General features: G+C 35.2%; 4 protein-coding genes across 4 annotated transcripts; 2 read left to right on the forward strand and 2 right to left on the reverse strand. All coding sequences in view use genetic code 12, as the record gives it.

Annotated features, from left to right (window-relative positions):
- Nucleotides 1-38: 38 nt before the first annotated feature.
- SSK2 (mitogen-activated protein kinase kinase kinase) lies at nucleotides 39-4,478 on the reverse strand (the record flags this gene model as incomplete). The annotated part of the gene is made up of 1 exon (XM_049408508.1): nucleotides 39-4,478. The coding sequence occupies one exon, from the start codon at nucleotides 4,476-4,478 to the stop codon at nucleotides 39-41; it is 4,440 nt and encodes a 1,479-aa protein (XP_049262168.1).
- A 2,927-nt stretch (nucleotides 4,479-7,405) lies between these two features.
- Nucleotides 7,406-9,088, forward strand: PHO4 (phosphate-sensing transcription factor; the record flags this gene model as incomplete). The annotated part of the gene is made up of 1 exon (XM_049408509.1): nucleotides 7,406-9,088. One exon carries the CDS (start codon nucleotides 7,406-7,408, stop codon nucleotides 9,086-9,088), a length of 1,683 nt encoding a protein of 560 aa, XP_049262169.1.
- A 1,651-nt stretch (nucleotides 9,089-10,739) lies between these two features.
- J8A68_004540 (uncharacterized protein) lies at nucleotides 10,740-11,672 on the reverse strand (the record flags this gene model as incomplete). The annotated part of the gene is made up of 1 exon (XM_049408510.1): nucleotides 10,740-11,672. The coding sequence occupies one exon, from the start codon at nucleotides 11,670-11,672 to the stop codon at nucleotides 10,740-10,742; it is 933 nt and encodes a 310-aa protein (XP_049262170.1).
- Nucleotides 11,673-12,552: 880 nt separating this feature from the next.
- SEC23 (GTPase-activating protein) lies at nucleotides 12,553-14,826 on the forward strand (the record flags this gene model as incomplete). Its single annotated transcript, XM_049408511.1, has 1 exon — nucleotides 12,553-14,826. One exon carries the CDS (start codon nucleotides 12,553-12,555, stop codon nucleotides 14,824-14,826), a length of 2,274 nt encoding a protein of 757 aa, XP_049262171.1.
- Between the last annotated feature and the right edge of the window lie 164 nt (nucleotides 14,827-14,990).

Raw genomic sequence — 14,990 nt, forward strand, 5'->3', positions numbered from 1 at the left:
TATACACACCGAACCCGTATTCTATACATCATTTATCTCTAATTCATTGTCTCAATAAGACCACCAGTTTCTGAAGATGGCGTACTACTCAGCATATCACCACTTCCAGTACCAAACGCAAGCTGCCTAATAGAAACCATCCAAGGATCACTCAACAATTCCACCGCACTAGGACGTTTCATTGGATCATGCTCCAAACATCTTGCTACAAAGTTCCTACCACCATCACTTAATTGATCAGGCGAAGGTAAAGGCGGTTTGTGTCCTGCAGCAATGTGATACATTATTGCCCATTCGTTATCCAAATTAGCCCAAGGTCTTCTTCCAGTAGCCATTTCTAATACACAGCATCCTAATGACCATATATCAATCACTCCACTACGATCAATGGCTGGAGATGAGGTACCAGTAATTGCTTCTGGTGACATATACATCGGTGTACCTGTCATTGAATTAAGATGATTGTTGTTTCCAGGGTTGTGGGGATCTGCTAAGGACGTACGTAATGATTTAGTAGCCATTCCTGATCCACCTCGAGTACGACCAGTATTGGCTATGACCTTAGCAGCTCCGAAATCAACAAATTTAATGACACCATTATGATCAAGTAAGATATTTTCCGGTTTGATATCACGATGAACTACTCCTGATTGATGTAAATAGGCCAATCCTTCCAACATTTGTAATGTGTATACTTGAATAACCATCTCGTCTTCAATTCTTCCATGAGTCAACAATCCCGAAAGTGATCCACCTTCACAATATTCCATAAAGATATACACTTTATCACGATGGACCTCAACTCCAAAATACTGTACAACATTTGGATGATTCAATATTTCTAAAACATTCATTTCTTCCTTGATTGAAGGCACGATATTCTTGATTGATTGCGAATCATGGAATCTAATCTCTTTAACTGCCATAACTCCACCAGTATCTAAATTGACCGCCGAAAATACCTGTCCAAAAGTTCCACCTCCTATAAATCTCCCCTTTTGCCATCTTATAGAAACACTAGAAAACGACGAGGCTAATAATGTGACAAATTGATATTCCAGGTCAGTAACATCCAAGACTCGTCCCACCGACAGTAATTGTTCTTGCAAATCTCGTCTATATTCTTCAATCTCATTGATGTGAGACATTAATTCTTCGTGATACACTTTGGCGATATATTCATCATCTTCTGAATTACCAATTCCTTGTTGATGTCTTTGACTAGTCCATTTAAGTAATTTATTCTTTTCTGCCTCACTAGATCTAGCTCCCATAATATCAAAGTGGGAAATTAATAATGACATACATCTGGCAACTTTTGCTTTTAATTTATAAAACTGTGCTTCATTTAAAACCAATACATTAAATCCTCTAGTCATATCCATGGCAAATTCCAATGCAAGAACACACCATCTGAATGTTTTCCGGTCAGTATGGATACAATCATCACAAATAAAACTGACCCAATCTATAGAAAGTTGAATTAATTTCATAATAATGGTAGATTTTCGACTTGAATCTAAATTTCGAATTGTATTTTTCCCATAATCTCGAGCATAAATAAATAAATTATTTATCAAAGTTTGATATTCACCTTCACGAGGATTTAATTTCTTAACTTTTTCTTTCACTATCTTGACTGAATCTAAAACAGCTAAGCCCATTTTGAAAAAAGTCTTATTAGTTCGTGTTAATTCATGATGGACTTTTGCTAATGAACATCGTTGTTCAATCGGTTTCATCCCTCCAGGAATCATAAATACTTCATTCATGAGATCTAAGAAATGGTCCCGGATAATATGTAGTTCGAAATAAGGTAATCTTGTAATAAGCAACAATTGACCATTTTTTACATCAGTTATAGGTACGGAATCAACTGTCACGTTCACAACAGGACCTTCCCAAACAATAGGTTTCAAAGGACACAAAGCCACCACATATGAATAATATGCATTCATATCTAATCTATCCAAATCTTCACGACTATCATCATCTCCACTATTGATGGAATTCTCAGAATTAACAGTAATCAAATTCAATAAATTCGAAAAATCAGGCAGTCGTTTATTATTCAATCCGATATATGATCCATTTATCAATTTCAAAATTTCCAGTTCTTTACCCAACAAATCAGGACTAGCAAAGAAATATGTCCCTTGAGTTTCTAATGTCCCCGTATATACCAAGAAATGATTACTTGATTTCAAAATCTCCAATAACGTCTTTGTATTATTATTAAGTGACAGATTGGGTATATCAAACACCAACGAATTTGTAAAATCCCTCGAAATCCCCCCTGTAAATCTCGCCAACTTTCTTCTCAATTGTCCAAAATTCTCAGTAGTAGAACTATACCATCTCATTAAATCCTGGGTCCCATTAGGTGGAGATCTGATCTGAGTGTTGAAATAAGCCAAGAGACGATGGATAAGTTTCAGAGTAAGCAATGTGATTTGTTCAGCCACCACCACGCTACCACCATCAATATGGAATCCAAGGGGTTGTAAGAATTCCCAAGCTTCTTCTAATTCATCCGGTTCTTTGAATGTTCGGAAAGTTGTTGGAGATCGGGAACTATCTAATAATTTTCGATTTAATAAAATGAGGAAATATCTTACACATCGAAGGACCACGGTGTCGAAATCGGTGATTTCATTGTCAAATAAGTCGGTAAGTATCCAATTTCGCAGTTCGTCGGTTTTGATATATTCCAGGATTCCAGTCTTGACTTCCAATGCAATGGTGATGTATGATTTAAAATCGTCAATCATTTGATCAATCATCATTAATGTAGGATTATGTAATTTCATGGCATAACTTAATCTAACATTTATAATCTCTTTAATTAATTTCATCGGAATAATACATATTTCAATTAAATCATGAATATAATCAGGTAATTTCAAAGTTTCAAATATCGTTCCAAGACGAATATATGTATCTTTAGATTTTATCATCCATGGGGATATTGGTTTAAATATTCTTTTCCGGAAAATCGTATGTACATCCTTCTCTTTCATTAATCTTTCAGCTAATGATTTATTATCCTCATCAAATATCTTCTTCATCAGTTTGCCACCACTACTAGTAGAACTACCACTTGAAAGTGGCTCTACTGGACTCTTTGTAACATCCAATTCATCATTCCCGATCCATAATTTCAAAGACTTAGTTTCTCTCATAATAGCATCGGTAATGGATAACCAAGCAGTCAAGGCATCTATTCGATTTTGAAATTCAATACTACGACAAGCAGGTTTATCATTTCTCATATCTTCCAAAGTCTTCCATAAGGAACATGATTCATCATATCTCGATAATATAGTTTCAACTTGGTTTCGTACTGGTTCTTGATAATTTATTTCGAATTTCATCACATCTTCAATCAATTGATCAACTAAGGTTCTTCTATAGGCGATTATTTTCCGTTGATCATCCTCGGTACGATTGAATAATTTGGCATTTATACCAAACCAAAGACTATCCTTAAATGTTGCATGGATGTATGATTCCTGGGAACTGTCGGGATTACTATTGTTGATTATTTTGGTTTTTTCCGACCGAACAACGTCACCTGTTAAAACTGCAGTTAACATTGATTGCCATTCCAAACGTTCAATAACCGCCGGGTCGTCAGTATCATCCTTACTTAATCTTGAAAGCGGTTTTGATTTGTTGCTTTTATTATTGGATATATTGTTAAGATTTGTGTTCTTCATTAATGAAAGTGCCAATGAATAATCAATTTGATCTTTCTCATGATCATCCATATCAACTAATAATAAACTTGCATTATTATCATTAATAGTTTCATTCGAAGTATCAAAATCAACCTCCTCATCATCATCCTCATCCTCCTCGTCTTCTTCTTCTCCATATTCATATTCTTCATTATCATCGTATATCTCATTATTCCGTTTTCTTTTTCCCCCCAATTCACGATCATTAGAAAAATCACGAAGATATTCATTGGCTCCACTTATCCCCTTCGTATAATAATCATCCACGAATTGATTCCTTATTTTACGTAGATATGCCTTCTCCTGGGCAAGATATTGCGTATTGATTGAATGAACTCCCGAATGAGGTTGTGTTAATGAACGAGATCTGGATCTTGTACCGGTTGGAGCTGAGCTTGAAGAAGTTGCAGATGTAGGAAGTACATTATTCCCACTCCCAGCGTTCATAGTTGCAGATGAAATTGATCCGGGTGATTTTATAGATGATGGTGATGTGTTTGAATTGCTATTTCCATGAGACGATTTTGGAGGGGTTGCGATTGTGGCGTGTTTTGTGCCGTTCGTGGAACTTGTTAGTTTCTTCATTCGTGATGTTGAATTAGAGGGTGAAATCGTCCTTAGGGAGGAAGTTGTATTATTGGTCATGATGGCACCTGAATTATTCCTATGTTGTTGTGGAGTTGTGGGTGTTGAAGTTGAAGGTGGATTCCCACCAGAAGCCGGGGTTGAATTCGACATTTAGACGTGAATATAATACGCAAATTTCTAGTACTGATAAAAAATGAATCAATCCAAAGGTTCTGTTAGATTGCTTACACGATCTTCTGTTTAGATTAATGGGATTCTAAATGAATTGATTGATGTTACTGTAAAAACTCCTTTCAGCTTGTTGTAAATATTTTGGTTGTAAAAAAGATGGCCGCCTTTTTTTTTTGGTAAGACTTTATTGATTACGTAATCGGAACATGTAATTAAATGGTGAAATATCACATCTCAATGTTATTATAATCGGTCTAAATTGTAAATTCACTTCTAAGATATATTAATCTGAAACTCTTAGGTCCTGTATTAGAAACTGGAAAAGTTAGGGAAAGGTGCTGGAACCTGAAATCTCTGGTATCCTAATCAATAGATCAGAGGTGCTACATGAACAAGGTACATTTTCTAGATACAAAATGAGTTTCAAGTAAATGTAGAAGTAGATTTCGCATGGGTAAGATTATCCATCAGTGAATACTTAGCCGATTCACAAGAGCTCTTGCTAACCCTAGGATGTTGTTGTTTTGAAAATAAATACTCCCATTATGAATGGGGTATTAACTCTTGTGACCTGAATCGATAAAGATATGATGAGAGGGAGCACACTAAGAAGCCAAAACTGTAGGAGTCGAATCAAAAAACCCACAATACGATATTCACGTTTTAAAAGACTCGTGAAATATCAGATGAATCCTGATTACGTCAATACTGTAATATTAATTATGTTGTTGGTTTTGTGATTCATTACTGATGTCAAATTATTTGCAGTAAAAAGTCATTCAAATTTTGCGACAATTATTTAAGTTACAAAAGAATATTAGAGTCAAATGGGATGGTTTAATTTTTGTTCAGAGTCTAACAATAGAGAGATTTTGAAGATTATGGGGCACAGAGGTTTGTCTTTCCTCGGAGTTTTTAAGAGACTAAAGGAAGCTTTAATGTTCTTGATATATTATGTGTCAGCAGCTTAGTCTTCCATAATTCTAGATGGCAGTTAAGACAAATATACTGAAGGCGAAACTTACGATCAGTGTGAATCAGGTGGCTTCCTCTACAAAGTTCTATTTTTTGTTGGGATCCGTATATATGTAGAACTTTGCAGACAGATAATAAGTTGCAGCCAAACTTTCGGCCGGGACTATCAAACAGTACACACTATCCGAAACATCAACACCCATTATCAGCCCATCAGTCACCCTTCTGTAGTTGCTTCTTTCAAATGACATGTGTCGAAAATATAATAATATGCTGTTGAATATCAAGGGGGGTCATCTCATGGGGGAATTTCGAAGATCTATTCGAGGCGATGTAGCGCAGAAGAAGCGCCATCTATATTTTTCGCGCTTCTCTCCAAACAATAAGGATATTCGTTACTTTTTATATTTACGTTTTAGACAGGGCGGGGATGTCATAAAAATTCGGGAGCTAGGTATGACCAAAATGATATAGAACTTGTGATGGCATATAAGATTAGGTGTGACAGTATAAATTCCATGAATTGCTGTTTTATTTTTTTGGCTGGCATCATAAAAATATTTTAATTATTTAAATAAAATTTTTAACCGAGAGAAGAAAGAGAAAAAAAGACAAGAAGGTAAAGTTTAATATTGTGTAACAAATTGTAGAATGTTTGATATATTTTTAGTTACAAAGATTGGGGGAGAGATGGGATTTTCATCATATGCATTTACAATACAAATTAAGTTTAGTTTAAAAGCAACGATTAGATCGTGCCTTCGCTTGTGATATAAAATATCTCTTTACTGAGTAATTGGTCAGAAGATGGTGTCTTGGGCTTGTTAAAGAACCGTTATTTGTTGTTGACAAAAATTCGTTAGTGACAATCCACGTGGAAAACGACACTGAAAAATATTTTGTCAACCAAAAGAAAGTTAAAAAATAAAAATAAAAATTTAGAATGGATTTCCTAATTAGGATATAACATTACATTTCGGTTAGTATCTGTATAAGTCTGTTATAATAGTTCAACTTACTGTTATATGGAGACCCTTTGAAGTATAGATAGATCTGTCAGAAAGATTGATTTATAAAGATTGAAAATTGGCAATGTATTTGAGAGTAACGCTGAAAATAGATCTGGAAGCTAAAATCATAAATCAGCCACCACCACCACCCAACGGCCCTTACAGTTAACTAATTTGTTTTTCTTCATAGTAGTGTACACAGTATCAACCCATACGTTTTTCTCCATAATAGAATAAATAAATAATATTATAACCAGTTTAAAATCAAAAATGCACTACTGCATAACTTTTCAAACGTATTTCCAGAACTACCCGATCGAAATATTTCTTCATTTATTCCCATTGCTATTGCTAATAATTATTTGTAATAACAAATTCTCTTGATGAACGTGTAATTATGAACAAAAAATTTTTTTTAAGTTAACAAGAGAAATATTTTTTTTTTTGGGTTTTAAAAAGAGAGTGGGAAAAGGCTCTAAAAAAAAATAATAAACCACGTGGGTATACATTATAATATGAGTGAGTGAGTACCCTAGACAATCTTTCCCTGTTCTCTCTCGTATCTTTATTGGTACTGTTGTGATTGTAAAAAAAATTTTATATAGAGAACTATAAACCAAATAGATCAAATTTCGATCAACAGCTTTTTCTTTTCTATTCTTTGATTTCTTTGAGTTTCTTCTTCTTTAAATTCACTTTAAATAGAAAGATAGAAACATTAACAGAGAGACTCAACTGATTCATATTTTTGTTACCCAATTACTTCCAGAAAAAAAAAAAAATAAGAAGCCCCCCCACCACCAATATATCCTACATATTCCATTTTCAGCTGCTGAACTGTAAAGTTTGAAAAATCCTTTTTAATCACCCTTTATTCCTGAGATACACGTATATCCATTCTTGAGACTAAATACTTTAGAAATGGAACTGACTAGTTGGGCTACTACATTCTCACCTAACCCTGATACTACAAACACTTCAAATACAACTCCGGGCAAATCACCTTATTATCCTGAAACTATACCGCATCTGACACCACAACAGCCACAACAACAGCAACAGCAACAGCTCCCTTCAAGCAACAATAGTAACAACAGTAACAGTATGAGGTTCGATCAACAACCTTCAAATGCATCAACTCCTCAACTACCAAATACCGGAAATACCCCTACGGCATTCACAGAGTCTGATCAAATGTTTTTGCACCAATTTGATTCAAACCTTTATGCTCAACAACACCAACACCAACACCATCAGCACCAGCAAGAACAACAACCATATCAAAGCCTCGAGCATCAACATCACCATTCTCATACTCATCACCTTCCTGAAAGTGCGGCTGGTGGCCCTCCACTGATCCCACCACCACCTCAAGATTATGGATTTGGACTTGAATCTATTAATTTTATCATTCCCGATGATTATAACTTTGATGAATCTACTTCGTCTGCATTCCCTCCTACTCAACAGCATCAGGAAACTCCAAGTCTATTAGCTGTAAATAAACAGCAGGGCCAACCAGGTCAACAACAACAACAACAACAACAACTTCCGGCAAAGACAACGGAACAACTTCACCACAGTCATTCAAGCCAGTTATTCTCACCTATATTGCCTGGTCAAAATGATAGGTCGTACAATAACCAACATTACTATCATAGACAAAATACCAAGATTTTCACAGGTAGTGCAGCAGGTTCTACAATTCGACCAGATGTTGTATTCACACCATTAGCTTCACCCACAGTGACACCACTACAAAAGGCAGCTGGAAGTAGTGCCAGCAGTAGTGGAGGATCGAACTACCAACCACCAACCCAAGTTGCTTTTGAACCTTTGACTTCCCCCGCTTTAACCGCACAACAATCAAGCACAACCAGTTCACATGATAGAAGAAGATCCGCTAGTTCAACATTCGGCCCTGTTCCTGGTGACGCCCTGGGATCATCTTCTGGTTCATCATACAAGCGCCGAACCCCACATGGTACACCCATCCTTGCGGCCAACAACAATAGTCTTAGTGCTGTTGCCACAGCGAAATATTCTCCATCAATAAAACCCCGAATGGAAAAACTTCCACTGTCATCATATATCGAAGAAGCTGGGGCTAGAAGTAAATCAACTACACCAATGTTACCACCCAGTGGCAAACCACCAGTTCTTAATGGATCAAACACATCAGCCATAACCTCGGCCACAACAACCGCTCCAAACCCATCAGCAACACCCTTGATGGGATTTACTATGGGAAGACTCGCCGAACAACAAGAGGAAGAAGACGATGATGATGAAGATAATCAAGATGCGATGTCAATGTCGCGATCATCGACTTCAAACACTTCGCTCAACCTTTCTCGAAAATCAAGCACTTCGGGAATAAAGAAGGAAAAACCAGCTACCAAGAAGGCATCACATAAATTGGCGGAACAAGGGAGAAGAAATAGAATGAATATGGCGGTGCATGAATTGGGAAGTTTGATTCCTCAGAAGTTTCATGATGAAGTTGCTATTCCTAGTAAAGCTACTACTGTTGAATTGGCTCTGAAATATATTCGGGCACTTTTGAATGAGATGGAAGGTATGAAGAGGGAATTGGGAAGGTAAAAGAGGAATGAATTGTTTTGTAAAAAAGAATGTTTACGATGGTGGTTAGTTGTAAAACATGTGTATCGGAAGTAAAATTTAGAAGTATGGAATTAATACCTTAATATAGCTAATTTCTGATAACAATAAAATGTTGTATAGAAATGTTTACATAGAAATAGATTCATATTATTTATTTGTTGTATCAGTAAATTCACTGACGTTGGATATAAAATTACCTTCCAATCTCTCTTTTAATTTGGAAGCAAGTTGTAATATTACACATTCTCTCGTTTTCCCACCCAATTGAACAATTGTCAAAGTACTTTATGAGAAAAGAATTTTGTGTGCGTATTTTTTTATAAAGCTTGTCCCAGATAATGTTTTCCAACTGTTGCCAAATATGTGTCTTGCCAACGGGTCAAACAGGGGGCTGCCAACTTGTCAAACTAAAATGTGCAAATGGGCAAATTTATGAATTTTCCCTATAACAAGCTTACAAGTCTAATGGCTGACTTATACTCAGATTTCTGAATATAATTTATTAAAGGAGTGATATATGTTTGTTTCAAAATTATTATGGTATATCCTTGTTTAACAAATGTACATCCAAAAACTGCGACAGCTTTGAAATTTATAAATTTTGACAAAATTATTGAGTGCCAATTTTTGGAATTCCCATCAGGTTGCAGTCATATTTACGACTTTCTAATCAACCATTTTAAAAATCACATGAATTGTTTTTAACCAATTTTCTGAATATACTTTATTAGAGGACCCCAATACAATTGCTAACAAATTATAATGGAATTTCGTTGATAAAAAGTCTACCTAGTGAATTTCGTTCCACAAAATCGCACAGTAATAAAAATTGATCCTCAGGTCCAATTTAATTAGAAATTACACATGGTTACTCTAACAAATCCTGCTCGAGTTAGATTAGATATTCTCTTCAAACCATCTAAACTATCATTTCTGATAAGTTATATAATTATGGTATGGACCTGATGTTACGTTTCTAAAACGATTTTTTCAACTAAGCGATGGTCCCCACAATCCGCACACAACTGAATTTGGGGCAAAAAATAAATCAGTTGCAACCATTTTTCCCTAGGAATATTTTATCAATCAAAGATCTCTTTTGCGTGAAGCGTTAAACTGGAGTGCAAACTATAGCTTGTTTCTTCTACCCTCCTCCAACTATAGTCCAATAAGCCGCAGTTATCTCTAAATAATTATCTACATATGGATCGCAATTTCGTAAATTTCCCAGTTCTAGATGAAATGATGATCACTCGAGGTGGTTGTAGTACGCAAAACAAAAAGCGGAATTGCATTTAGCAAAAAGAGATAGCGATAATACCCGAGCTACGATTGCCTTACTCCTACCTAGGGTCATTAAATATTACCAAAGAGAAATTCTTGTTTAAAACTATAAATTTTTATTGGAAACTTAAATAAGCATAATATATATAAAAGCATCCTTGTTCATCCTCCCATTTAATAGCATACCATTATAACCACCTGTGTCGCCAACCAATACATATTTGGATATCAGATATATATCAACATAGTCTTTCTCTTATCCCAAATTCCATGATGAATTTAAGGAATCAAAGCTTGGATAAACAGACCTTGAAGATCGAGAAGACACAATGGTTGGAAAAACAGACTATGAAGATCGATAAGCCTCAGGACTTGGATAAGCAGACAATGATGAAGAACCATAATCAACTTCCATATCCTCTAAATCTGCAAAATATAAATCCCAGGCCCTTTCGAACTTTTCCCAAAGATTGAGGGATTCTAAGTCGTCACAAATTTCGTCTGCCTTCAAAGTATTGGTAGTGATGGAGTGATGGGATGTATATGGAACTGGACTTGTAGCGGGTTTACTTTGGGAATTTTTAGTGTAAATATGTGGATAGCTAGAAGGGAATACACTAATTGGATCAATTCCAATGTCATTTCCATATAATCTTTGCTCATCCTTAATAGCATGTTGGAGAGAATCGGTAGGTCCACTAGTTATATCATCAAGCCCAACTTCAACCCCCAATATATCCCCACAACTTTCTTCTTGACTGGACAATTCAACAGTCTCCACCACACAACCTAGCACTTTTTTTCTTGCAATGGACTTCCCAAATTTCATGATTTTTTTAGCAAAGTTGATTTTCATCCTTGTGCAATTCATTTTAGTATTGTACCAGTTAATATGAATTTTAGTTCGGAATGATGTTTCGATGGTTTGTATACTATGAAAGTCAATTTCTTCTAGGTCTTCTTCATCATCCTCATCATCCTCATCATCCTCATCATCCCTGTAAAACATGATATTGTTATTAGAAGTAGCAGCGGTAGTAGTAGCTGCAGCAGCAGTAGAACCAGCAGCGGTAGAAGTACTAGCATCAGCAGCAGAAGTAGTATCAGTGTTGGTAGGAACAGTAGTAGCGGTAGTGGTAGGTGTCTGTAAATCAGTTATTGTTTCGGCGGTATTTGTTGCACTTTCTAAATCTTCATTCATAGCAATAGACACAAATTCATGTGCCTTGCTTGGTAATTCTTCTTCTTCTTGATAACTTTGTTTCAAGAAATCAATCATTTTTATTGGTGTGGGAGCTGTGGATTTGACCTTTTGATATTTGGCGATGAACCTGGCGGTTGACTGATTTTTCTGGAAGAGAATTATTACATCCAAAAGTTGCAACCGTTTTTTCCTAAGAATATTTTATTAATCAAAAATCACTTGCATGAAGCGCTAATAACAAAACTGGAATGCAAACTGTAGCATGTTTCTTATACCCTCCAAATATAGTCCAACAAGCTGATTATCTTGAAGACAGATGGGTAATGATGTATTGGCGACCCCTTCTTCTACAATAAAAACAAAGAATTACAATTTCTACAGTCTTAGTAAAAGGTCAAATTGGTGATTGTAAATGTGTATATTGTCATAGAATATTTTTAGAAATAAGTAAGGTATGTTGTGGAGAATATTCATTATGGTAAGTTTTGGTGATTATTCTTCCAGAACTGACTTGTCCCGGTAATTCTGGTTTGAAAACAAAGTATTAGTTGCCAAACTTAATGGTATCCTGATCAGGAAGGTATCCCAATGGCATAAAGGAGCTATTAGATACTTTATTAACTTAGAGCTTGAACGAAATTTGGCATAGTTCATTAAGACAAGTGTTTGGAAATTTATTAACGGCTGCAAAAAATATCCCAAAGTCACATGATGAGCCCATTGTAATCACGTGGGTATTAATTTTTCATTTTCTTGGATGTGTTGTCCTCTTCTTCGTCTTTTTTTTCTGTTGGTTCAATTTTACACGACCTCAATCAAAAATTCAGTCGAAAAATTTTGAACTAAACAAACCACACAATCACCAGAAATTGGTTACCCCAAACTTATTGTTTATCCATTTAACCTAACCCAACACTTCATAGATAAACTAAAATACAATTCAAACACATTTCCAATGGACTTTGAAGCAACTGAAGATATCAATGGAGTACGTTTTGCCTGGAATGCATTCCCTTCCACTAAAGTTGAAGCAAGTAAAATCGTTGTTCCAACTGGTGCACTTTATACTCCTTTAAAATTAAGAGATGATTTACCAATTGTAGCTTATGATCCTTTCTTTTGTGGAAGTCAAACATGTAAGGCAATTCTTAATCCATACTGCTCGGTTGATCCAACTGGTTACTGGCGTTGTCCAATTTGTTCTTATCGTAATCCATTACCTGCTCATTATCATGGAATATCTCCTGACAATTTACCAACTGAATTACAACCTGAAAGTTCTACTATTGAATATATCACGGCTAGACCAGTTCAAAACCCACCTATTTTCTTCTTTGTTATTGATTTATGTCAAGATGAAGATAATTTAAACGCATTGAAGGAAACTTTGATTGTGTCTTTGAATTTATTACCACCAAATGCATTAATTGGTTTAATCACTTTTGGTACTATGGTTCAAGTTCATGATTTGGCTTCTGAGAATATCGCAAGATCTTATATATTTAGAGGTGATAAAGAATATACCGATAAACAAATTAGTGAAATGTTAAATCGTCCAAGAGCAATGATGCCACAACAACAAAATTTACAACAACCACAACAGCCACAATTTGCCAATACTTTAGCTAGATTCTTCTTACCAGTTGAAGATGTTGAATGTCAATTGACTCAAACTTTAGAAAAATTAGGAAAGGATCCTTGGCCAGTTGCTAGTGGTGATAGAGCTTTAAGATCTACTGGTAGTGCTCTTAATGTTGCTGCTAGTTTACTTGGATCAACATTCCCAGGATTTGGTGCTAGAATTATGTTATTTTCTGCTGGTCCAGGTACTTTAAACCCAGGATTAATTGTTGGTCCACAATTAAAAGAACCAATTAGATCACATTCTGATATTGATAAAGATAATGCTAAACATTTCAAAAAGGCATCTAAATTCTATGATTCAATTGCCTTAAAAGCAGTTAAAAATTCCCATACTATTGATGTCTTTGCTGGTTGTTATGATCAAATTGGGATGTTAGAAATGAAGAATTTATGTAGTTCCACAGGTGGTACATTATTATTATCAGATGCTTTTACGACTTCGATTTTCAAACAATCATTCCTTAGATTATTTAACAAAGATAGTGATGGATATCTCTTGATGGGATTCAATGCGACTTTTGATATTAAGACATCACGAGAATTAAAAGTTAGTGGAATAATTGGTCATGCATCTTCTTTGAATGTTAAATCGGCAAATGTTTCCGAAAATGAATTAGGTATTGGTGGATCCTCACAATTTAAAATATGTGCACTTTCACCTCAACATACATATGCAGTATTTTTTGATGTTGTAAATGCAGTTCAATTACCTCAAAGTTCCCAAAGTTATATTCAATTCATTACTCATTATCAGCATGCTTCAGGTAGTTATCGTATTAGAGTCACCACAATTTCTAATTTCTTAACTGGAGATGAACAAACGTTAACCAATTCATTTGATCAAGAAGCTGCTGCAGTCTTAATGGCGCGTGTGACACTTTTCAAAGCTGAGCAAGATGATGGTGCGGATGTTTTGAGATGGATTGATAGAATGTTGATTAGATTATGTCAGAAATTCGCCGATTATAGAAAAGACCAGGATGATACATTTAGATTAGGACCACAATTCCAATTATATCCTCAATTTATCTATTATTTAAGAAGATCACAATTCTTACAAGTATTCAACAATTCTCCTGATGAAACTGCATTCTATAGACATGTTTTATTGACTGAAGATACTAATAATTCGTTGATTATGATTCAACCTACATTAACCTCCTTCAGTTTGGACGGAGAACCAGAACCAGTATTATTAGATTCTGTATCCATCAAGGAAGATCGAATCTTGTTATTAGATACATTTTTCCATATTTTGATCTATCATGGTAAAACCATCGCACAATGGAGAAAAGCAGGCTATCAAAACCAACCAGAATATGAAAACTTTAAAACCATGTTGGAAGAACCAAAACAAGAAGCAGCGGAATTATTGGTGGATAGATATCCATTACCTAGATTTATTGATACCGAAGAAGGTGGATCACAAGCTAGATTCTTGTATTCGAAATTGAATCCTTCTACTTCTTATAATAATCCTGAGTATGGTGGAGGTGCAAGTGGTGCGATTGTTTTGACTGATGATGTGTCGTTACAGGTATTCATGACTCATTTGCAGAAATTGGTCGTGAGTGGATCTACTTAGATTATTACTATTTTTACTTAGATGAAATAGAAAAGAAGTGGTTTATATTTGAATATATAATAATTTTCGATGTAGAGACAAAGTAGTGGAGAGTATTTAATATCAACTCTAAAATATACGTTCCTCCTTCTAAGTTTACTATTAAGTAAGCCTAGACTCTATGG

The sequence above is a fragment of the Hemisphaericaspora subhashii genome (assembly GCF_019202705.1).
Source record: "Hemisphaericaspora subhashii strain CBS 10753 chromosome Unknown scaffold29, whole genome shotgun sequence".
NCBI lineage: Eukaryota > Fungi > Ascomycota > Pichiomycetes > Serinales > Debaryomycetaceae > Hemisphaericaspora > Hemisphaericaspora subhashii.